At 39.1% G+C, this 23,262-nt stretch overlaps 4 protein-coding genes across 5 annotated transcripts; 2 read left to right on the top strand and 2 right to left on the bottom strand.

The window, feature by feature from the left end:
* Positions 1–242: 242 nt before the first annotated feature.
* LOC115770622 (single-stranded DNA-binding protein, mitochondrial) lies at positions 243–962 on the top strand. The gene is made up of 4 exons (XM_030715960.1): positions 243–335; positions 402–489; positions 567–675; positions 735–962. The coding sequence occupies exons 1-4, from the start codon at positions 312–314 to the stop codon at positions 952–954; spliced, it is 441 nt and encodes a 146-aa protein (XP_030571820.1). The 5' UTR covers positions 243–311; the 3' UTR covers positions 955–962.
* A 58-nt stretch (positions 963–1,020) lies between these two features.
* Positions 1,021–1,974, bottom strand: LOC115770621. 2 transcript variants are annotated; one of them, XM_030715959.1, is made up of 3 exons: positions 1,720–1,974; positions 1,361–1,642; positions 1,021–1,304 (listed from the first exon to the last, which is right to left on the bottom strand). In XM_030715959.1, exons 1-3 carry the CDS (start codon positions 1,876–1,878, stop codon positions 1,113–1,115), a joined length of 633 nt encoding a protein of 210 aa, XP_030571819.1. In that variant the 5' UTR covers positions 1,879–1,974; the 3' UTR covers positions 1,021–1,112. The 2 variants fall into 2 exon arrangements, with proteins under 2 accessions (XP_030571819.1, XP_030571818.1); XM_030715958.1 differs by having other exon boundaries at positions 1,361–1,660; positions 1,720–1,970.
* A 764-nt stretch (positions 1,975–2,738) lies between these two features.
* On the top strand, positions 2,739–9,189 carry LOC115770620 (organic cation transporter protein). The gene is made up of 3 exons (XM_030715957.1): positions 2,739–3,046; positions 7,348–7,985; positions 8,053–9,189. Exons 1-3 carry the CDS (start codon positions 3,004–3,006, stop codon positions 9,043–9,045), a joined length of 1,674 nt encoding a protein of 557 aa, XP_030571817.1. The 5' UTR covers positions 2,739–3,003; the 3' UTR covers positions 9,046–9,189.
* A 763-nt stretch (positions 9,190–9,952) lies between these two features.
* Positions 9,953–23,102, bottom strand: LOC115770806 (protein sarah). Its single transcript, XM_030716229.1, has 2 exons — positions 22,788–23,102; positions 9,953–11,608 (listed from the first exon to the last, which is right to left on the bottom strand). The coding sequence occupies exon 2, from the start codon at positions 11,599–11,601 to the stop codon at positions 10,753–10,755; it is 849 nt and encodes a 282-aa protein (XP_030572089.1). The 5' UTR covers positions 11,602–11,608; positions 22,788–23,102; the 3' UTR covers positions 9,953–10,752.
* Positions 23,103–23,262: the final 160 nt, after the last annotated feature.

Raw genomic sequence — 23,262 nt, 5'->3', positions numbered from 1 at the left:
ACCAACCCTATAATAGCTACATAGCTTAGCAGGCATCTGTTGATAAGCGAAGTAAAAAGTCGGCTTTATTTGTGCGTATGCTTAGCAATTGGCGTTTGTTCTTAAACAATTTAATTTTTTAAATAAGTGCTCACTTAACGGAAATGGGTAGAACGAGTTAATAATTTATCGATTAATCGATTAGCTTTCGAAATTCACAACAGAGTGCGCCACAAGCATACGCCAATCAGGTTAAGTTGGCTGCGTTAGTCGTAAACAGCTGCTTAAGCAAATTAAAATCGCGTTGCCGCTTTACAAAACACGCCGAGAACATGATGCAACATAGTAAACGGATTGTAAGTTTCACGTTTTTACAGCGACTAAGAAAACATATATAATAGTAACTTTTGCTGCATTTGTAGATTAAGCCGGTCTTAAATGGACTTTGGAATTTGCCGGCACGAGGTGCAACAAGCACGACGGCCGCGGCACCCGCCAAAATTGAAAAAAGTGAGTAGTTACTTGTATATACATATTTATGTGCAGAAACCAAATAAACATGTTTCAATTATCAATTTAAAACACAGCTGTCAATACCGTGACCATACTGGGACGAGTGGGAGCCGATCCGCAGCTGCGCGGCTCGCAGGAGCATCCGGTGGTCACATTCTCCGTGGCAACGCACACCAACTACAAGTGAGTTGAAATTACCAAACGATTGCTAAAGATCCATTTTATATTAGTTAATCTTTCAGATATGAGAACGGCGACTGGGCGCAACGCACCGACTGGCACCGAGTGGTTGTCTTCAAGCCCAATCTACGCGACACGGTGCTGGAGTACCTGAAGAAGGGGCAACGCACCATGGTCCAGGGAAAGATTACCTATGGCGAGATCACCGATCAGCAGGGCAATCAAAAGACAAGCACCAGCATTATAGCGGATGATGTGCTCTTCTTCCGCGACTCCAACTAACAACAAGCCAAACATTAGCCTAATCTTAAGAATATTCAGAACACAGTTGAACATGCATTGCATTTAAATACCTACATACATATGTATCATATTCATTATGTTAAAAGTTATTTTTTCAAATACATTAAAATTATGCTGTAATCAGGCGGTCTATGCTGTCAGTTCATGCGTATATCATTGATAATATTTGCCATTTTGCAGGTGCACTTGGTGCTCAGGCTGCTGATCTTTAGTTTGTTGGCCATTTGATCATAGCTTTTGGCCACATTGTCACTCAAGGATTGCAGACTATTCAACTTTTTCTCCAGTAAATTGAGCGTCTTTAAATGATAGTCCATGATCTTGGTGATCTATGGGAATACATTAAATGTGATTTGGTAGGTAGGCTCGCTTTGCCAATTCTCACCACTTTAGGAGAGTCTAAGCACTTCAGGGCCTCATTATTATATTGGTCGAGCTCTGCCCTTAGGTTGTTACATTGTGCTGCCGAGCAATCCGCCGATAAAAGTAGTTTTAAGAAAACCAGGTAGCTTCTAGGCATTAGACGAATTGGATCTGGGCCCTTGGGAAAATCTATGGAAGATGCCTCGTACCGTGAAATGTATTTTTCCACATTGAGTAAATCAGCTTCGTATTCCTGCAATTCCAGCTCCGTTTGAAAGAGACATTCCTTCATCGCTTCTATAAACTGATCGACGGAAATGAGCTGCAGACAGTTATAAGGCTGGCTATATCTTCGTGAAGGACTAAAGTTTGGTCTCTTACTTGTTTTGCATTCTCCAAACAGTTTCGTTCCTGTTGACGAATAAAGTTCATTTTTATATCGAACTCTTTTCCGATTTCCTTGGCGTCTTCTAGTAACAGATTTGATAACATGTCCAAGTATAAAAAGGACATTGGGTCCGATATCGATGGTTCATGCATTGCAAATAAAAAAGTTGAAAAAGTTAAATCTTAAATTTAAAAGACAGTATAATTTAGTACAAAATTCTTATACAACACATATGTATGTATGTCGAACAATAAGAGAATTGCTTTTTTGGTTTAGAGCTTAAAAACATATTACAAATAGGCTACTGAGCCAACAATAGAACAATAGAATGCTCAAAGTATATAGCTTACACAAGTTTACATGTAGACGAACGTGTGTTTTTACTAGTTCTAATAAAAGGATGATACCTGTTCACAGATTAAGCTGTTTTTCTTGACATTTATTTTATCTATTTAACTTTTCGCTTGCCGAAAGAGTTTGAGGATGGTTGATCAAAAGGCTTTTGCAGATCAGTAGCAACCAGTAACCAGTTGCGGGAAGGTGTAATAACCGTATAAGAAGTAAATCCGAAAGTCAATTACATGCGCCATTTACCTTATGAAAGTCAAAAACGTATTATATTACTTGGGTACAAGATGGTTTGCATATTGATCTTACTTGTGTTTCCCACACTGTAGACAACCTAATCTGACGAGCCATAAGCTCCGTATATAAACACACATGTGATGCCGATTTATAGGTATACTCTCTATTGATTCCTAAGCTTATCGATCAAGAATTATGTCAGCGAACTAAGGCAATAGCAACAACAATAGAAACAACAAAATTCAGCAAATACTCAAACACCGCGATCCGATCCACTCTCAATTGCCAAGCTCTTCCACATGTGAGCGGGAGCGGTACGTTATCGCTGTTTGTGCGAGAGTCTGTTTGTTTTCATATTACAGTTTGTGAGTGTTATTCAGTCACGACTCGAAACATTTCGCGTACTCAAAGCCCATTCAGTTCGCATTCAGCTTTTTGCCCGTTCGGCGGCGCTTGCCAATCTCCAGCGCAAATTGAACTGCTTGGAGTTTCAATCCGATCCTCAATTTGGCTGCCCCAGTGCCACTGATAATCGGAAACACAACTTTTGTTACATCAATTGTATAACACCGAGCAGAAGTGTACGGAAAATGCAAATTCTTATCACTTGAAAAGGTTACTTAATAAAATAAAGGTATTTTCACCTGGAATCAACTTGTTTTTTAAGCGCCGCGCACAGCATTTAAGTAAATATGGCTGTGGATTATGTGTTGGAGGACCTTATGGGCAAATTGGGTGAGTGTTAATGTGTGCACTGCAGCAGGTCAAATACTTATTGACCGTTACCAAGCGTGCCTGCTGTTATCAGCGGCTCTTATCAGACATGCTTGCGCTTATCTCGCGGCCGGCAGATGCGGTATTTCCGTTTATCCAGGCAAGAACTGCACTTACTGAACGTTAGATTCAGTTATCCGACTGTCAGTTTTAATTATCATCTGCTCTAGATACTGTTATCATTTTAATTTATATGAAGGGCCTGTCCCAGTGGCCCATACATAACATAGTATAGTATAATCTTTTGCTTTCTTAATCTCCGTCGCCGGTCCGTTAAGTTTTGCCGCCAAAGTGTTCAAAAGCGCCGTGCTAACTAATACAATTTTAATTGGCTTTTTTTTTTTTAATTTAATAAATCTCAAGGTTGACGGACGTGTATGACGGACTGACAGAGGTTGCTCGTTACAATTGGCAACGGGCACTCACACATGCGAATCGCGAGCTTCAATCTAGTTCGCCGATCGCTTGACATTCGCTAAGCCGTCAGGCCAAGTTACGAATTACATTTAGAAAAAGTATCTTTCGAAACGTACTCAATGCGAAACACAAACCGCAGCAGCATCACGCGGTTGCAGATGAGCTGCTTGTAAGACTTTAGGATGCGATTGCGGTGTATTCAGTTAATTCACACGTTTATAATTAAATGCGAGCAGCCGTAAGGCTATTAAAGATTTCTTTGTATGCTAAGTTTATCTATTGTAAACCTATGCAAATGCAAAACAAATAGTTATTCAACTGTGCTGCTTTTTTATAAATGCCCAGCCCCGCGCTCTAAATTACTTAATAGTTCTGCCTGATTGGTAATACAGCTCATTTGTGGAACTGCTTGGTTTTCTATTCCTTACTTAGCAAGACCCTCAAGCCATAAATATTATCTATTATGCAGCTGTCAAGTTCAGATTTCAATCAGTTTTATTCGTTTATTGCTGAACTTATTGGGTAATTTGACAGCACAATTGCAAGCATATGGCATATGGTAAACTGCATTTGTGCAAGCTTTTCAAATCACAATTTCTGAATTTGTAGGTATAAAAGGTTACACACGTTGATCGTAAACAACTTTTTAAAATTCACGCACGGCTTGAACCTCAACCGGTAAGAGATTATGGTCCGCATTTGCTTTTGCTTTTTCCGCGGAGTAACAACATTTAAAAGTATATGTTAATACATCTCTACTGTCTGTACATACGTATGCCAAGAAATTCGAAAGTCCGCAAACAGGTTTCGTCTCGATTTTATTTCTAATATTTGCATTTTATTTTCATTTCCATTTTTGCTGATGTGTGTTTATTTCTGAGCGGTTTCTGTATTCAAGGTGATGTCTTAATTATTCGCAAACCCCAAGTACTCGAATGTTTCGTGACTTCAGAAGTTTTTGTAGTTTGTCTTTTAACGCTGGCGTTAAAGACATGCCCCAAGACTGAATAAAAAAATTAAACAATTACCAAAAATTGATGACCTTATCTTGCGGTGACAATTAAATATATATATTTATATTAAGGGCATGCCGATAACAGCGCTTATCAAACTGGGGGCAAAGTTTTGTTTCGTTTTAAATAGGAAATGTATCCAAAATCGAATTCCTGCAATAACCAAAGGTTAAATAATAATCTATACCATTCAAATTTGCTATCTGCGGGGCACGCAGTTGCACTAATCTAATCAGATCTTAATCAATATTTTAGGAACTAAAATTTGATTTTATTGACATTTTACATGGAACGAAGTTTTCATTGTCCGATTCTATAAGAGCTATAAATATATGAAAGTTATATAAGTTTTGGCAAGATTATATAGTCCATCATGGCTTGCCTTGTTTTGTGACTGCTCAGAGGTTTTAATAAATTCTCAGCTTACCCCCGATTCTTTCTAAGGTGCTCAGGGAAAGTATTCTTATGCAATTTCTGATATATGTATATATGCTTCAGTATGGAGTCAGGATGTCGACAAAGTCGAGACTAAATTTGATCGAATTTAAATATATTAGTCTCTATGAATTAATAATGTAGATAGTGACCTAGAAACAAAAATCATTCTGCATTATTCAACTAGTTAGCCGTAATTTTACAATTATGAAATAATAACGAACTCTTAAACATGTGTATGAAAAACTAAAAATCCATCACCAAACAATAACCACACACATCCGCCCACCGCAGTCATAACAGCAAAATTTGATCCACACGATTCTTTTGTGCAACATTTGGCTTTGTTCATTTTGTGGCTTACGGTTTTGCAATAAGCAAGCTAGTGTGTAATTAAAAACTATTTAATGCACATAGATTGCAAATATAAATTATAAGCCAATGCCAAACTAGCCGCAATGTTCCAAATGGCCCTCTATGTGCACTTGGGAAACTAAAAACCAATATGAATATTTGGTTTATAATTTTAGCGAGTCGAATCCTCTTCAAATAAAATGTAGGCGTTGAATTGACAAAAGAAAATACTACGCAAAAGCGAAAGAGGATTGAATGTCAAAAAGCAGATATGAGTCGTAATTATGCGCCAAATTATATGTTTTAATTAATACATGACATGTTAATCTGACTGACTTATAGCCAAATAATTGGTCAGAATATCAAATATTTTATACAGTGGTAGGTTGACTTGTAAGTAGCTTGAATCATAACACACTCAGAGATGCCAACATAGATCCAGCATATGTACGTTTGGGAACGTTTCGACAATCATGATTGATGAGTTTTGTATTTGCCTAGTATTTACTTCGATTAACGCTTTAACGTTTTAATTAACCTCTTTTATCTATTTAACGGATGTTCTTGGAGCTGTAAAATATAACATATATTCAATATACTCGATTTATGGTGGCAGTGTATCGCAAATACACGTTTTATGCCATGTTTGATTACTAAAACAAACAATTCGTGCACGTTGTTGTGATCAAGGGCCATTTGGTACCAAACTGGGCCAATACTCTAGCATAATAAACCCCATAAACAAGCCATAAACTGGTGCAGTATATGTTTATTTTGGGGACTGATTTTCTGATAATCCGTCAGTATTTCTGATGCTTTTTGTATTCAATTTGATTATCGTCGCCTATCGATCGGTCGCCTGTTGTTCCGATTATGCATATAAGACGTAATTGGATTTAATTAAATATCGTCGGAATGTAGAATTGGTATTAATTAAAAACTACTGTTTCTGCGAGAGATCTGTGACATAATTTCACGCCTATTGTGTAATCAGCCAAGTAGTTTTTTAAATTCTTAGACGATGGTATCACGTGTGGGAATACTCTGTCGCTGTTTCGTCTAGCTGTCGATGTTTGCCGCTTCAACGAGCTCAAATAAATCAATATTGCTATAGTTCTAGTTTGTAAAGCAAATCAATTGTAATTGCCGATTGAACATTGGACCGTTCATGTGTCAAATATCTAGGCTATGTCCAAAGAAATTTACACAGTGCCTGCCCTCGAGCAGCCAGATCACAGCTCAGTCCATGCAAAAGTATAGCAGGCCCATGCATTTTGAGCTCCTCACGACGTCAATAGCTCATAGAAAACTAAAAGAGAATAAAAAACAGACAAAACCAAAACACAGTTGGCAAATAGTTTACCGCGCATTTGTATGCTTTTCAATTGAAATCGAATTGAATAAATTCCACTTGATTTAATTGCAACGTCTACGGAGTGACGACAATTCTGGCGGCACTGTTAAATGTGTTGAGTTCCGCCCATCAACGAGTATCTGATAACCCAATTTGGCAACTCAAAGAGCTCTGGTGCTTTTGGATAACTCGTTATGCCATACATGTGACATGTGAAAGTGGATAATGCAATAATTTTAATTCCAACAAGAGTGTACATATAAATACATATGTACATATAAATACATATATCGATATCAATATTTAATATTGATTTGGATAAGTTCGAACGATTATGGAAAATAAATACAAGTTCTGACAATTAACGTTCTGATGAATTTCATAGTAAATTGTGATTTTAACTAATTTAGGCTATATGCAACTATTTTCAAATGTTATTTTCAGCGGAATCCACAGATGGTTTATAAATATTGATTTACTGATTCAAGACAATCCTCGTTTTCAATTATAAATTAAGAGCTAATCCAAATACAAATTTTTCAAGTTTCGAAAATTTGCCTCATATTGGTATATAGCCATGCGTAAAAATCGAACTCCCCATTGACGAATTGAAAAGCAACTCTATAGAATCTTTTAAATATTTTCGATGATATTTAATTAAATTAGATAAATTGACTTTTATCTTTCAGGTGAATTTGGTAAATATCAATTTGCCCAATTCTTTCTGCAAGTGCTGTCTGCTCTCACGGCGGGTATGCACATGCTATCGCTGGTGACTGTTGCTGCTGTGCCCGAGCATCGCTGCTTCATTGCCGGAGTGGACAACAGCAGTCTCTCCCAGGTCTCAGAGACTTGGCACTCCCGCCCTATTATCGACGCTATTCCATTAACGGAAACCGGAGATCTGGAATCGTGCCTGATGTTCAATGCGAGCGCTGGGGACCACAGCCGGATACCCTGCGAGAAGTATGTGTATGATACGACATACTACAAGTCCTCCCGCACCATCGACTGGGACTTTGTCTGCGATCGTCGCTGGATGGGCGCCATAATTCAGACCGTGTTTATGTTGGGCACATTTACAGGAGCTGTGACATTGGGTGGCTTGGCCGATAAGATCGGTCGCAAGACCGTATTCTGCTGGTCGGCGCTGCTGCAGCTGTTTATTGGTGTGGGCGTGGCCTTTATACCGGAATACTTCTCGGTCATGGTAGCTCGTTTTCTGCTAGGAATTGTGGGCTCTGCTGGTGCCTACATCTGTGGCTTTGTGCTGACCATGGAACTGGTGGGTCCCAGCAAGCGCACAGTTTGCGGCATTACGTTTCAAGTGAGTACATTTTTTTTAAAGAAATCTTTGCTAAGATCATAGATAATGAATTTCATGGAATTCGCAGGCTGTATTTGCAGGCGGCATAATGCTTGTGGCCGGCTGGGGTGCGCTGATCAAAGATCGTCAACTGTTGCAGGTGGTGTATGGCCTCCACGGTTGCCTGTTTCTGGCCCACTGGTGGCTGTTGGATGAGTCACCACGCTGGCTTTGGATGCAGGGACGCGCTGCGGAGGCTGTGGATATTGTAGCCAAGGGACTGCGCATCAACGGCTCTGGCATACCTCTAGACAAGGACTACTTTGTGCAGAAGGCCAAGCAACAGGCTGCCGTTGAGGAGAAGTCTAGTGCCGGCCTCAGCGACCTTTTCCGCACGCCCAATTTACGGATGAAGACGCTGAATGTGTGCCTCTGCTGGTTTGCCAACTCGATTGTTTACTATGGCCTGTCCCTGAGCGCGGGCAAGCTGTATGGCAATCCCTATCTCATACTGTTTCTTATGGGTCTGGTGGAGTTTCCAAGCTATATCACCATTGTGTTTGTCTTAGATCGCCTGGGACGTCGCTCCATCACCTCTACTCTGATGCTCAGCGGCGGGCTCTGCTGCATTGTGGCCGCCTTTATAGCGCAGGGTACCACGCTTTCCACCAGCATTGTTATGTTGGGCAAATTGCTCATCGCTGGCTCCTTTGCTGTCATCTACAATTACTCGGCGGAGCTCTTTCCTACAGTGGTGCGCAATTCAGCCATGGGCTTGGGTTCTATGTGTGCCCGTCTTTCTGGCGCGCTAACACCCTTGATCACTCTGCTCGGGGATTCGTTTGATCCCAAAATTCCAGCTGTGCTTTTCGGTGTGGTTGCCCTTTTGTCGGGCTTCTGGGTTATGTTCCTGCCAGAGACAATGAACAAGCCCATGCCAGAGTCCATTGAGGATGGCGAGAACTTTGGCAAGGGCGACACCTGGTTCAGTCAATGTGCTGGTCGCAAACAGCGCCAGGACAGTACTTATCCCGACGATCCCGAACAAATGGTGCCGCTCAAGACCATTGAAAGCAAATAATAAATGACATTGTTTTTGTTTTTTTTTTGTTAAGCCTTCTCATAACGCACACACGCCACACACCCACAAAAACAGCAGCTGCTTTTGCAGTGTAATTTTAGTTAAGTTTTATCATGTTAATAAATTGAAAAATCGCCTTTAAAACGCTGCGGACCAAAGACTTCCTTCCAATCATATGATGCAATGAAGTCGCAATCTCTCACTCATGTTTAAGACTTGTGTTTTGAGCTATAAATTTAATGCAATTTCTTGGCTTTAAAGGGCTATGCCTGGTACCGGAGAAACTAATTTGATTGAGAACTGCAGACTCGGTAGGTGATCGGCCGCAATTTCTCTCACATAGTCTTATCCTATGCTAACAATAATAATAACAGTAAGTTAAAACAAACATCTACGGCAGCAAAACATTGTTCGGCTAATGCCTAAATCACTAGTATAAACATTTTCAGCTTAAAAGTATGCTGTACGTTATGCTAAAATCTATGTAGGTGTGAGTAGTTATGGGTTTAGTTGAATGTTTTTTTGCGGAATTAGGTCGCCGGTAAATAAATATTTCCCGCTAAAATAAATACGCAGGAAATGATAATGTGAACAACAATAACATTTAAGTTAATTTTTCTAAGAACTGCAAGAACTCTAAATACCATCCAAATGCGTAAGTTGACTTGCATACACCCTGAATCTCCCAAGCGTTCTAGCTTCCTTCTATAGATACATATTTCGCAGTCGTCTACGAGATGACGATGAAAGTTGGACTTATCCAGTATACAATTCGAAATTATGGCCTAAAAAAGCCTTGAATCCTTTCAAATAGATAAATAGCAATTAAGAGCATAGGGTGCTTTTTGTTTAAAATGGGTTTTTAATGATTTTTGATACAATTGAGAACATATTGAATTTAAATATATTTTTGTTTATTTACTCGTTTTTTAATTGTAGCTAATATGTATACATTTATACGTATTTCAATATCAGATTTAACTATCTGAGTTCTCTCTGGCTTACAATTAGATCAACATTTACATATACACAGATATAACCGAATAGATACAAATATTCATATCTGGCTTTGGATTTGGGTTTTCTTCTTTATCTTGAGTGCAAAGTTCTTGCAGCTACACGAAAACATATAGAGTTTTTCTTTTTAATTTTATGTGTTTTATGTTGTGTTTTTGCATGAAGGTACATTTAGATATTTTGTGGATAGCCACGAGTAACGAGTACATTGCTGACATCGATACAAATAGAAACGAACACCAAGAGAGATAGATGCAACGCGACTTCGTATGCAAACGACAAACACATCTAGAATTAATTGGAATTAACAGCTCCACTTGGCTCACATTAAGATAAGCTAATGTTTGGTAAATGCTCGACGGCTACTCACGAGGCAAATCAAATGGGAAAGGAAAACCGAGTCTTAAATCCGCTTCGAACGAGAGAGTACAAGTACTTAATATAAAACATAGCTACGTGTAAATTAATCACAATCGAATTTTTTTTTTTTAGAAATTATTTACAAAAAATACTCTCAGCCACCAGGCTGCCACACAGCTGTCTATTCATGCTGGCCGAGTGCCCATTCCCCATCTGTTTAAGCTATTCATTTCTGAGATCTCTCTTCTATATAGATGGTGCCTGGTTGGCCCTGGTGCTGGCTCTTCCACATGCCGCCAAACATTCCGTTTTAAGCTCCAAGTTGGGCGCTTATGCGCGCTCCGGACATTTGGTTTGTACAATTGGCGCCTTTGGTTGTAGTGCAGTGCCTACGCCCCCTCCCTCGGGCACCATGGCGGTGTGCACAATAATTGCCGGCTGATCCTCGCTCTGTGGATGTAGCTCGTGCGATTCACCGGGTGTTAGACTGGCCAAGGCCGCGAGCAGATCGTGATTGACAAGCGGCTCACCCTCTTCGCGCGGTTCCCAACCAGCTGGCGGCGAGGCGGGTGGAGAGATAAGGAACTGTTTCACCGGCGCCGGTGGCTGTAGATTCTTGTTGCTAACGGGTGTCACCGGCTGCGCAAAGTAACAGGTGATCACCGTCTTTTTGTTAAACTCGTACTGATGCAGCTTAATGCGTGCATTAGCTGCCGCAATGGCATTGTCATAGTTCACCCGGAGTCGGCGAAAGCTGCGCAGCCATTGGAAGGTGGCCGATTCGCTGAAGGTGCGGAACAGCTCTTCCATGGCATGCTTAAGATCAGGATCGGCAAACACCTCCGAATGTATGTTGGTCACAATGATAGATGTTGGCAAATCATCAAATGAATCAGCATCCACCTCTGGCTCTGTATCGGTATCCACATCGCCTTCCGGCGGCAACGTCGGATGCTGGCTGGGCAGACCGTCGGCGGCATTTATAAAAATGTCCTGATCAGGTGAGAGTTTGTCTATGCTGCCGCCTTCGCTGCTATTCTGGGTTGATTTCAATTTGCTGCTGTTGTTGTTGTTGTGATTGCTGCGCGGTTTCGTTGTCGTCGGTGTGATATCGCCGGCATCCTCATCGACGTTCGCCGAGCTGGTGGCATTGTTATTCGACTTGGCCGCGTCGGACATGGCTGGGCTACAAGAGAGACAAAGAGCGGGGAGTTAGTATTAGATACTTTATGTCGACTCCACGAAAGGATATTTATCAGCAAATCTCTTCGGTGTTTTTTAGATTTCAATTGGGTTTCTGTAATATTTAATTATACAAGCAGGACTTTCACAATTGTGGAATACCTTTAATGTGCGAGCAAATATTTTCGCGGCTTCTTTATTAATTCTCTACTTAAAAATACTTTTTAGATGTTGCGAAAGTACCCCTAAGGGAATAGTTACCTCTACAAAATTAACATATCTTCTAAAAAAAAAAAAAAAAACAGGTTCTTTAAATAATCGCGTTAACAAGCAAATTAGCTATGTTGCTTACAACCCACATTTAGGACGGCCCAAAAAACTCAGCGCAATTCATTGACGTAACAAAATTTCAAACGTAAATTGCGGCCCGAAATATTTACGAGCTCGGCAAAGCCGAAAAACTACAGACGTGTCTGCAAATATTGCGAGACGGTTTGTGAGTTTAGTTTAGAAAAGAGAAAAACAATGAGGAAGCCCGGGAAGAAGGGGTTTGGGGCACTAACTTAAGTATCGGCACGTGAAGGCAATCAATAGGAACCGCCGCACCAACGGCTGGATTGGCTGGCTCAGCTTTGGTGACGCACTGTTGATTCACCACTGCTCTTGATTTTATTGCTATGCTTGGCTATATATACTTTATAAATGTGCTATATACAAGATGGGTAAGGGGGCTTGTAGCCATTGGGTGGCGGTTGGGTGATTAATAGGATTGGCAAATTTTTGTGAATGAATGAAAATGAACAAGGCCGGCGCGACAACGATTTGGCGTCAGGACAATGACGTCGTAGTAATCGTCGTCGTTGACGCCTTTAAATTCGTCCTCGCTGCTGCCGTTGTTGTTGTTATTATTATTGTTGTTGTTGTCGTTGTCGTTGTTAACAGCAGCACCTGTGACTAAGTTCAATTTGCAGACACGAGGCCAAAAACTTTTAGCCAGTTTTATTATGATGATTACTATTTTGGGCCAAGCATACTTTTAGATTAGCGCTCAATTGTATGCTATAAAAACGCTTCCTTCCTTTCAGACAGAGGGCCAAGGTCTATTTATATAGCGCTCGCACTGGTGAGGAAATAGTTCAGCGAATTGGGTTGACTATATTTGGAATAATATATGTTTACGACATTTATAGTAGGTATATTAAAACTGTTAAATGACTGTCATTTTATATTCTTTCTATAACAATTTTTTATCATGCATTTTAGCTGAATTCCGCTTTAACAACTACTGTATTTGTTCTTTTAATTAGAACCCAAGTTGCGCAAAATCTACTGGCAAAAGTAAGCATTTAAATTATATTACAAATGTGAATCCTTTGTAAGAACACAAGAAAATATGTCCATTATGCTCTGTTCTCAATATCCGGTCAGTTCGTTAATGATTCCCGAACCTTCCAAGTCATACTCTTTAATGTGGTCAGCATTTATTAAGGACAATACACATAAGCATATTTTATAAATACCTTTTAGGTGGAATTTTACTGCCAGCAGTTTAGTAAGAGTTAGTATATATGTAGAGCTTTACAGAGCTCTTACAATTCCTATGAAAATATATATTGTTGGATATGTATATATAGTGGTGTACCGCTGATAATTCCTAAGAATCATGCGTTGATGTTTGTTTAGTTTTTGTTTGTAAATAAAACAATTTCTGCTTTAACACTCGAGAAAGACATGCGGCACATTTAAGACGCACTTCCCATAAACCTATTGAAAACTTTCATCGATTGACTACCAGCAATTCGAATCGGATAAATTTATTGAAAATGTGGTGAAGGTTAGCAATTTAGTGGTTTATTTTTCATTAAACTTAAATGCAATTACGAACGTGGGCGCTTGCCATCAATGGAGGTATTATACCAAATTGACATATTCCCTGACTGCGGCGAAAGGCAACTGTCAAACGCAGACTTTAAAATGTGCGACGCGGGTCTCAAGTACGCTTTGCTTGCGCCTGCGGGTGCTCAACGAACTAATACCCTTGCTACCGGACAGGGCACGGCGCGACCGCCCGTCGTGAAAAGCTCTCCGGTTGTTTTACCCTGTTTTTTGTTGTCACTTTCTGTTGGCCTAGCATTGCGCACAGATACAATGTACGAGAGCGATAAAAACAATGGCCAAATTCAACCAGGGGACCCAAATGACGACAACGACGCAGTAGACCTGAACGTGTCTACGAAAACGAGAAAGAGGACTATGTCGATGGCGCTGGCGACTAGAACGAGTTGATCTATTTCTGGATGATTGATTTCCTTAAAAAAACACACACAGACACACACTCACATATACATCTGCTACTCGTCCGGAAGTTAAGCTCTGTAGTCGCATGACGTACGCGTTTTGTTAAGACCTTTCAGAAGGCCTTTCACTGAATGGGTGCTAGCAATACTTTTCAACTTACTATAGTCTGGAGGTAGCGTAATGGGAGCAAAGCAAAAACTGCAAGTAAGCGAGAAAAATGATGGGAGGACTGCTTGGTAAACGACCGCCTTGCATGCAAATTGTGTGGCTACTGCATGACGTCATCATTTGTTTGCATGCCAAACAGATGGCAATGTACTTTTCTGAAAGACGCCATAAAAGCAAAATAAAGGAAGCCCGCTTTAAAAAATATATGCAAATGTATATATACAAGATATATATGAATGCAGACAAAGGAATGTCCAGTGCGGCTCAACATGATGATGAATTGCCTGGCGCTCGTTATCCTACGACCTTCACTCATTCATAATTGCTGTCATCACGTTATAAGAAGCCCCAAGCCCCAAGCCCCAAACCCTCTGGTGCGCCTTGTGGGCGTTCAGCAAGCAAATCTTGGCTCATCAGTTTGATGCAAAAATTGTATGGCACACAAAGAGATAGAATTTCTATAATAAAAAGGTGGCCCATAGACTAATAATAGATCAAAGAGAGTCTTTCGATTTTAAGGACCTGCGGCAGGTGAGCTGCAGGTGAGTGTTACAAAAGCTCTTCAAAACTCACTCGGACTTGAGTAGCACAACTTTTTGCACAACTTCCAAGTATGACAATTTTATCTGAACAGCTAGTGTAACTGTTGCAAATCCTTAGAAGTTCAAAGAAGTCTTTGAAAGAAATTTAATTGGATTTCCGTGCAAAATGCAATCGAGCCTTTGGTTCGCGCGTGTCTGGTAACAGTTAATCAAATAAAGTGCAACTGCAATTGAAACCGGGAATCTTCGTGTCCGCCTTTCCTGCCGCCACACTCCATCCGCCTGACCTTCAGGACAAAAATCAAACACAACTTGTTTCAATGTCAATGCGTGGGATAATCTAATTTTATTTTACAGAGAAATTCGAAACAGACTCTGCACACGGCATTCATTTAGGTATACCACACGTACTTGTATATCCATGCCACGCACAATTTTTTCACAATATGATGATACACACATGAGTTTGCTTTTGAGATTGATGCAGATACAGTTCGAAATTTAATTAAAAGTTCCTACCATCAGCCCGGCCAACAGTTTACACAACATTCAGAGCAGGACCTCTGCAGAGGCCAGGCGGCCCATGGACATCTTTATTTGCGGCTGCATATGTCAGTCCTATTCAAGGTATAGAGTATTTCTCTCATGCAACTCATATGCAATGTTGTCAGCATATTTATGTCACACACACATACAGAAGCTCACAAACTTACACACCTACACAGTAAATTGCCAGCTGCTGCTGTGGTTGCTCACCTAACTCGTTTTGCTTGATGTGCAACAAAAGGTCAGCTTGTGTCCAGATTTGCGGCCTGTGCAAGGCACGTGGACAATTTGGTATTGCAAGTGAAAGCCTATTTATAACCAGCAGGAATATGCACATACCATACATACCTACAATTCACAGGTCCACAAAATTATCTGCAAAAATATGACACACTCTAAAAAGACCAACAAGGTGACAAGACTCTAGCGACCATCAGTTAATTGTACTTGGAATGCAAGAGGCATAACTATTGTTATTTTTATCATGCACAGGCAAAACTTAACAGTTGCTAATGAGAGGTACACAGACGAGGCGTTGACAGAATATTAGCATTCATGTTTTCCGATGCGCCTACTAGCTTATGAATTGATGCTGAGTTCGAAGTCAACTATCTGTAAATGAACTTCATGAATTTTGGTCCATTGGACAATATTTCTAATTGCATATGCATAGCATTAACAGGCGAATCCATATAGTTGCGTGAATTCAAAGGAGTAGGAGACAATGAGAGAGCTAGGTTTTATGTTATATTACCGAATTTTTTGTTTCCGTTCATAATGTATCATTCATGTTGGTTTATACCTAAGGAAATTGCTACAAAGCAGGTTTGCCTGACAACGACTAAAGTAAAGTATTTCTGTTAGTTAGACAAATTATGTAGGCTGTCAAGCTTTAAATTAAGAAGCAAGCTACGCCCACTACTCGAGCTATTTCCATCTCTGGTTTAACAGGGCCCACCTAAAAGTTGGCAACGCTTTTTATAACATTCTATATATAATTGTACATCAAGCAACGCGTACAGCCAGCCAGCTGGTTGCATGTTGGCGCTGTTGGCGGCTGCTCGTTTCGTAATTGTTTGCAAAGGTGAACCGCACACCCTGCCACACTGCACTATGTACAGTACAGCATGTGTGTGTGTGGGTGTATGTAGACACGGCGTATGGGCAATATTCATTATATACAATCTTGCCTCTGGGCGGAGTGGCATCTGCGGTTTCGTGTGGGCATGCCGCACGCAACAAATGGCACAGATTTCCAATGCTAATGTTATCAGTGGAATCGCTGCAATATTTAAGTTAAATTAGCAAATGCAGTTTGTTAGCCGAATAACAACAACGCCAGAGCAGTTGCCTTTTGATGTCAGTTCATTAACATATATTTTGTTTTTTTGGACACATTCGCAATTGGTTGGCTAATTAAACCTAATCCCGTAATCCATTTGACAGTTGTTCCCGCATCCCGTCAATTAACGTAAGTTCACCCGCGTGTCCACCCATTAGCCAGACCTAGAGGTGAAATGTACCTATGTAACATATACACATACTTAAACATACCTACACACACGAGGGCAGGCTGAAAAAAAAATCGGTCTAGCCAAGAAAGGACCAATGTGGGGTATAGAAGTGAAAGCAATTTTGTAGCGTAGCTTGTATAATATTGCATTGATGAATACGATCTTGTTTGTTGTCAGCTGGGAGCAATCGTTGTGCCTATGTCTTCACTCTATAAACATTTTGTGGACCAGGCGGTTCTTATCAAAAATGTTGGTTCGACCAAATTCAGAATGCCCCTAAGCACCGTCTAATTCATTATGTTTTCCTGTCCATCCCGATTACTTTTCAGCCTGCCCTCGCACAAATGTAACTATGTTGCCCGCATGCGAGTCAATTGCGTGTGCACATGTGGGTGTTCGTGTAATAGAATCGCCTTTGCTGCATGAATTGTTGCGGCATTTTGACCTTTGGCATTGGCTCTGGGCTGCCAATGCTGCTACAAAGCTGCCTCAGCATCGCCTTGCCGTCATGACAATGGCAACTTTAGTAATTACCCGACACTTTCAGACAAACGCTGTTAATAAAATCATTTACACGTCGATAAGCAGCCAACCAAACTAATTTTGTACACATTCCGAGCAATCAAATAACTCAAAACTAATTATTACTAATATAATAATGAAAAATTATAATTATAATTTGTTGCAATTATAAAACTAGCAATCAACAGGGGAAGTTTTTCAAGCAAAATATTTACATATAAATACCTATATAGAAATTACAGTGAAATCCTCAATTCGTCGTGTAAAACTATATTTTAATCTGAATAACAATGTATAAGCTATCGAAATGAATCCAAGTCGAGACGACCTGAATCTGTCGGCACAGTAGCTGGTAAAAGGTGAAAAAGGGCAACGCGTAGCATGAATTCGAGCGTAGGTCTGTAAGCCAGGAGCAACTAATGCACTGAGTATGTGACATTTGATAGTTTTAAGAGCTTTTCCTGGTATTCCCATGAGCAGACTGGGTTTCATTTTGTCGGTGAAACAAAATCTACTGTGCTTCTTACCTTTGATAGCTTTGATAGCTACTGTATGGTGGATTCATAGAAAAACAACAAATTAGGATTTGCTGTCTACCAAGGAACGCTACTGGCGAGCTTAGAAATGTAGCATGACTAAGGAATCTCTTTTAACACTCGTACTTATAAGTAAAAGTGTAAGAAAAAGAATATCTTAAATTGATCTCAAGCATAAAGGTTCTGACAAATTTAGTCGAAAAACCGTATGTGCTCGTGAAAAATAACCTAACCGTTAAAGGTCGTTAAGCAACATCTTGCAAGCTGGTGAAGTGTTAACTCTAGATGGAGGATAGTTGCATAGTTATATAAGCCAGTAACAACGAGGCTTCTGCTAAAAAACGGTTATGCAGAAACGCGTTATGAAACCCACGCAGATTTTCTTTAGATAACAATACTTTCGCTGTAACTGCGTCTTCAGTGGAAGGAGAAGCGTTAAGCCCAGATAATTAGTTGCAAGAAAGTACTTTTTAGTTTGCTGCGCTGTTGAATAATTAAATCGCCATTTACAAGGAAACGCTTATAAATTATCAAATAGCACTTAGGTTTTGAATAGTGTAACTGCGTTTCTATCATCAAACATTTCTGTATAAAAGGAGACGCTTGTTGAGAAATTGAATTTTTATCTGAGTCAACGCTCATGTCAGGAGCAAACTGTGGGGACGCACTTGAATGATGGCCGGCTCCCCCACACTACCCCAACTAGCTACTAGCTATGCTCACAAGTTTCGATGGTTATCGAACACCCTTGGGTCTTTTGACACATTTTCGCAGACAGGCCCTTTTGTTGCTGGCTGTCAGAAACAACTGGCGACATGTCAGAGCTGCCGCAAAAATAGTTTCATCAACTTATGCAAAATGTGTCCAAATGAGACATGTGTTGACCAAAACAGAGCACGACGCGAACCGCAAGACGAATTATCAGTAAAAAGAACCAAAAGTACTCAACAAAGGTCTGAAGATTAAGTAACCGGTTATATAACATTTTATCTCATATTTTCTTAAAATTGTTTGAAGATGTGAACGAGTAACAAGATTTGCTAATGTTAGCGATAGTTTTATTAAGTTTGATATACTTAGTTGCCTTAAAAATCAATACGAATAGAGAGAGACTGATCTGAGACTGAGAGATTAATCTATTCGTAACAGAAATTTCTGCTTCAATTAACATTTCGAAAGAACACTACAAGAGACCTCTGCAAGGTTATTAGAAGTAAGTCGAATTATGATTGAGATCAGTGATAAAACACATTTTTTTCTACTAAATCATAAATAATGGGCAAGGTGGTCGTCATTGCCCGGTGCTTATCATTGATAGTATGGCGCTGACGCACCAAATGAACCCGACTGCAGTTGTCGACAAGTTGTCCCCAGTTACCGACTACGCTGATAACAATTACCCGTTGTTATTATCGTTAATTGAGACGTACATACATAAAGGCATTGTATTGCTAGAATTTATGCCCTAACTAGGAATGCTTTAAGTCAAGGCATCCACAATGCCAATCAGTACGCTGATTCCATTGTGCTTAACGAGCAGTTCCACTCGCTGTGACGCCTGTTCAATTGCAATTCCGTCAGCCAGTCCTATTCTCAAAAATAACCCATTGCCGAAAGAGCCAGTGCCTGATTTGTCAATTACCTAGCGCAGGTGAAACAAGGGGGGAAAGCTCGATACAGATGCCCATTACAGCTAAATTATAATCCTCGATTTATATTATTCTTTTCATTAAATATAGATGTATACATTTCAACGGAATCCTATTTTTATTAAAGGTTATTTATGTCGGACGTAAAAATTGATATTCGTAATAAACATGAGGATATGCTTAGAAAACTGTAATTGTATCGATTGTCGTTTGATAATTTTGAATTTCAGAACAATTAAATGATTATACTTAATTCAAAATTGGTAGTTTTTATATTTACATAAGATTGTTGGCAGTTATATTTATATTGTATATAGACAAAAACACACGGTCAGCTTGACATTATATTAGTATTTATACTGTAACTCCCTAAGATCAATAGTCATTTTCGTATGGCTTTTACAAAATTTTAACTTATTTTTATCTCAATGTAGTTTGGGAGATATCCCAAACTAATGGGTAAATTATAATTTACCCGACTATATTATACCCCATTTCGGAGAGTTTAAGTTTACTGGGTATTTAACAAAAAAACTTTTTAAAACAAAAGCAAACGGAAAATATAAATAGTAAGCCAAAATAAAAAAAAAAAATGGACAAATAGCAACCGATATAATAATAAAAACGATGAGTTGAATTTATTTTAAAACTCATCGTATTTTTTGCGTCAGCATCGACGCAAACTGAACAAACACTACGTATGTCTGATGTTTATGTAGACGAATACTTATGGACACACGCCCATTGGTCAACTGAATCAAAATACCAAAAATTGTATCCCTCATTCAATTTTGCCCTCATACTGTCCAATTGATGACCCAAGACACTGACTGATGACAGATTTGATCTATTCCTTTCGGAGTAAATATATCATTAATGTGGCATAGATAATGATTACATCGGCTGGGAAATTGAATCAATAAAAATGCAGTAAAATATGCGATTTGCAGAGCAACAAAGTGATAAAAATGATTTAATTAATAAAAGCGACTAGTTGTCTGCAAGATGAACATGGGAGTGTCCAAAATGCAAGTTATGAGCATTATTGCTCTCAGTAATTTGCTTCTATGATATGGGTAGGCACTGAGTCGGGGTCGAGGTCTTGAACAATTTCATCAAAAAATTTAAATATTTTCACGGGTTGTGTATACTGTGCAGTTAGATAGTTATAATTTCAGTAATGTGTTGTTTATTTTTAATAGAAAGAACAAAATATCGACTTCAACATTTTTTCTTAAACAACTAAGATCAGATTTTTTAATATAAGTTTATATTTATAAGATGCTCAGTTGATAACTAGGACAAATAGGTACTGCGTTGTCTGGAGACAAATTGGCGACCGTCAAAGGTTTCCACGTAGACACTGTCCCGTGGCCAGACAAAGGTCGCTATGGATGCCAAGGTCGAGCTTTACATGATATGCTGCTGTTGTGTGTGTGTGTCTGCTTGGTCTCACAACAGACATGCACGCGCGGGCAGTACGGGGGAAAAGACAGTGCGGCAACAAAATATAAAAACATTTGCACAAGGGCCGATTTTATTTGCATTTCAGAATTTATTGCTTTTGGCTTCTCTGCTTTCGGCTTCGTCTCAGCTATTTTCCATTTTGCGATTCTTGTGCTGCTAAGGGAATTTGTTTTTGCTAGGCAGAAAGTATGAAGTCTGGGCACAACGCGTGCCCAAAGCAATTAAAATTTTCAAACAGCAGCAGCAGCAGCAAAACCAACAAGAACAACTGCAACAACAACAAATCTGTAGACAAGAACGCCTTTATGTTAAAAATTCAACATCCGCAATAAAGGCAGCAATTGTGATACGTACTGGGGTTACAGGCTGTCAGTCACGGCCACGGCTGAGGGGATCCCTTCCCTAGCACACACTTGCGAAATGGACTCCACAGCTGATGGCCAGCAGATGACGAGGAAATTCAATAATGCAAATAAATGCTCACATGTACACATTTGCACAATGAACTAAAAACAATATACGGACGCATTTCATGAGAACTGTTACATACCCTGTATTATCAAATATGGTTAACTAAGGGTCAAGCTCATCAATAATACGTTCAAAGTACATATTGAAATAATTGCGTACTAACCGAATTCGAATGAGAATTTTGTAATTTATTTACGAGGAATATCTAGGGCATATCTATAAATACATAAATCTTTGCGAGGAGGTCTTGATTTTTCTTTAACTGATTTCCCGTTGTTTGTTTATTATTTTTATGCATATAACATAGACAAGTACAACAAATTATAAAACCTAGTTGACGGACTTTCAATCTAGCTATTAGGGTTGATGCGCTTTGAATTCGCAGTCATATGAGTAAAATTTAAGTAAAGTAAATAAAGCCTTAAGAATTTTAAAAGTGGGAAATTTTTTTTTGAATACATTTTAATATCAGTAATTTGATGTATAATTAACATAAATAAAAAAAACTGGCATTTGTATATTAATTTAATAATAAACATAGCCGAACATAAACAATATTTATCTCATCAATCATCTTAATGCGATTGGCTAGTGCCTTTTATTGCAATTATACGATGAATGAATAAAAATAAGCAAGCAAACGCGCAGTGTGTCATACCCTTTTTGAGCATATGATGTGTGTAGGGTATAAAAAACGTATTCGCACCCACGCAAATACCAGCAACGGAAAAGTAGATGCATAGTAAGAGTGCGAAAGCACGCACGCCGAAGTTTTGACACACTTGCTAAAATATAAGAAACTAATCACATGTACACACATTAAATATAGCTTAAAATAAAAAAAAATTAACATTAAATGCGGTGTACGCTTTAAAATAGGGTATAACACTCAAAGATCTGACCAAAATATGCAATTTTCAAGTATACTTTTATTTATTTACACATATTATATCCCAATTAAATATATAACAAGTTGCTATAAATGCAGAAACAAAACATAAAACTTTCAATATATGTATATATAAAATATACCTTAGAAAAAACACATGTAGTGTATTCGGCGACTGCTGTAGGGAAATCGCTTACAAAAACGCGCAATTTATCAGGACAAATTTCCTGTGCCCTTCAAAATGTGCCACTGCGTATGGGACGCATTTGTTGCAAATACTATACGGAAGGGGAATGCTTGAATTTTAATTACATTGCAGCGTAAATGTTACGCGTATGCTGTCAATGTTTATAAACAAACGAGAGAAATTAGGGAGTGACTACAGCAGCAGCAGCACGGAAAACAACAACAAAATGCACACACATACACATTTATGTACATATACGTATGTATTTGGACGTAAAAAACTTGCATCTTTGGCTTCCACTTTACCTGCAGCATTTGCATTACATAAGCAATTTGTAAATGCAATGACAACTAAATTGGGATCAGCATTTTTGTTTAAGAACCTATTTACTTACCGTTTACGAACTGTTTAAGAATATTTACGCCGACAACGGCAAAATATTATTTTTTGGTTTCTGCTTGGCTACGTCAAATTTTTAGCACAACACGAACTGCGAGCTGTTATATTGTAAATATTAATAACAATCTATCCGTAATGCCGTTCTGTATAATAGATAATTAGCCTTTTGGCATTTGTTTAATATAAGTTCTCGGATTTTGCGCCAGTCGCGACGCGACACAACCGTTCACCACAAATTTTGCTTCAGCATTATTTTTGCCAAATTAAGTGTAGCCCACTGCTCGCAGCGCAAATATACTGACATTGGTTTGGAAATATGGTACTACTTTTTTAAAAATACTTAATTTAATGCCAATTTTGTATGGCAGCACTGAAACTACACAGCTGATGTAGCGCAGCCAACTTCATGGCGTTAATTCTAGAGATGAACGAAATTTAGAATTTAAAGTTACTCATATAAGATTAAAATG

The sequence above is a fragment of the Drosophila novamexicana genome, unplaced genomic scaffold (assembly GCF_003285875.2).
Source record: "Drosophila novamexicana strain 15010-1031.04,08,12 unplaced genomic scaffold, DnovRS2.1 tig00004560-arrow-pilon, whole genome shotgun sequence".
Classification (NCBI taxonomy): domain Eukaryota; kingdom Metazoa; phylum Arthropoda; class Insecta; order Diptera; family Drosophilidae; genus Drosophila; species Drosophila novamexicana.
This window is presented reverse-complemented; position numbering and strand designations above follow the sequence as displayed.

What these genes read in the sequence shown, in the direction of transcription:
- LOC115770622 (XM_030715960.1), top strand. Translation starts at nt 312, where the DNA reads ATGATGCAACATAGTAAACGGATT. An exon ending in ACCCGCCAAAATTGAAAAAA is followed by an intron (nt 490 to 566) that starts GTGAGTAGTTAC and finishes TTTAAAACACAG; the next exon opens with CTGTCAATACCGTGACCATA. An exon ending in GCAACGCACACCAACTACAA is followed by an intron (nt 676 to 734) that starts GTGAGTTGAAAT and finishes TTAATCTTTCAG; the next exon opens with ATATGAGAACGGCGACTGGG.
- LOC115770621 (XM_030715958.1), bottom strand. Translation starts at nt 1,878, where the DNA reads ATGCATGAACCATCGATATCGGACCCAATGTCCTTTTTATACTTGGAC. An exon ending in GTTTGGAGAATGCAAAACAA is followed by an intron (nt 1,661 to 1,719) that starts GTAAGAGACCAA and finishes AACTGTCTGCAG; the next exon opens with CTCATTTCCGTCGATCAGTT. An exon ending in GCTTAGACTCTCCTAAAGTG is followed by an intron (nt 1,305 to 1,360) that starts GTGAGAATTGGC and finishes GTATTCCCATAG; the next exon opens with ATCACCAAGATCATGGACTA.
- LOC115770620 (XM_030715957.1), top strand. Translation starts at nt 3,004, where the DNA reads ATGGCTGTGGATTATGTGTTGGAGGACCTTATGGGCAAATTGG. An exon ending in GGACCTTATGGGCAAATTGG is followed by an intron (nt 3,047 to 7,347) that starts GTGAGTGTTAAT and finishes TTTATCTTTCAG; the next exon opens with GTGAATTTGGTAAATATCAA. An exon ending in TTTGCGGCATTACGTTTCAA is followed by an intron (nt 7,986 to 8,052) that starts GTGAGTACATTT and finishes TGGAATTCGCAG; the next exon opens with GCTGTATTTGCAGGCGGCAT.
- LOC115770806 (XM_030716229.1), bottom strand. Translation starts at nt 11,601, where the DNA reads ATGTCCGACGCGGCCAAGTCGAATAACAATGCCACCAGCTCGGCGAAC.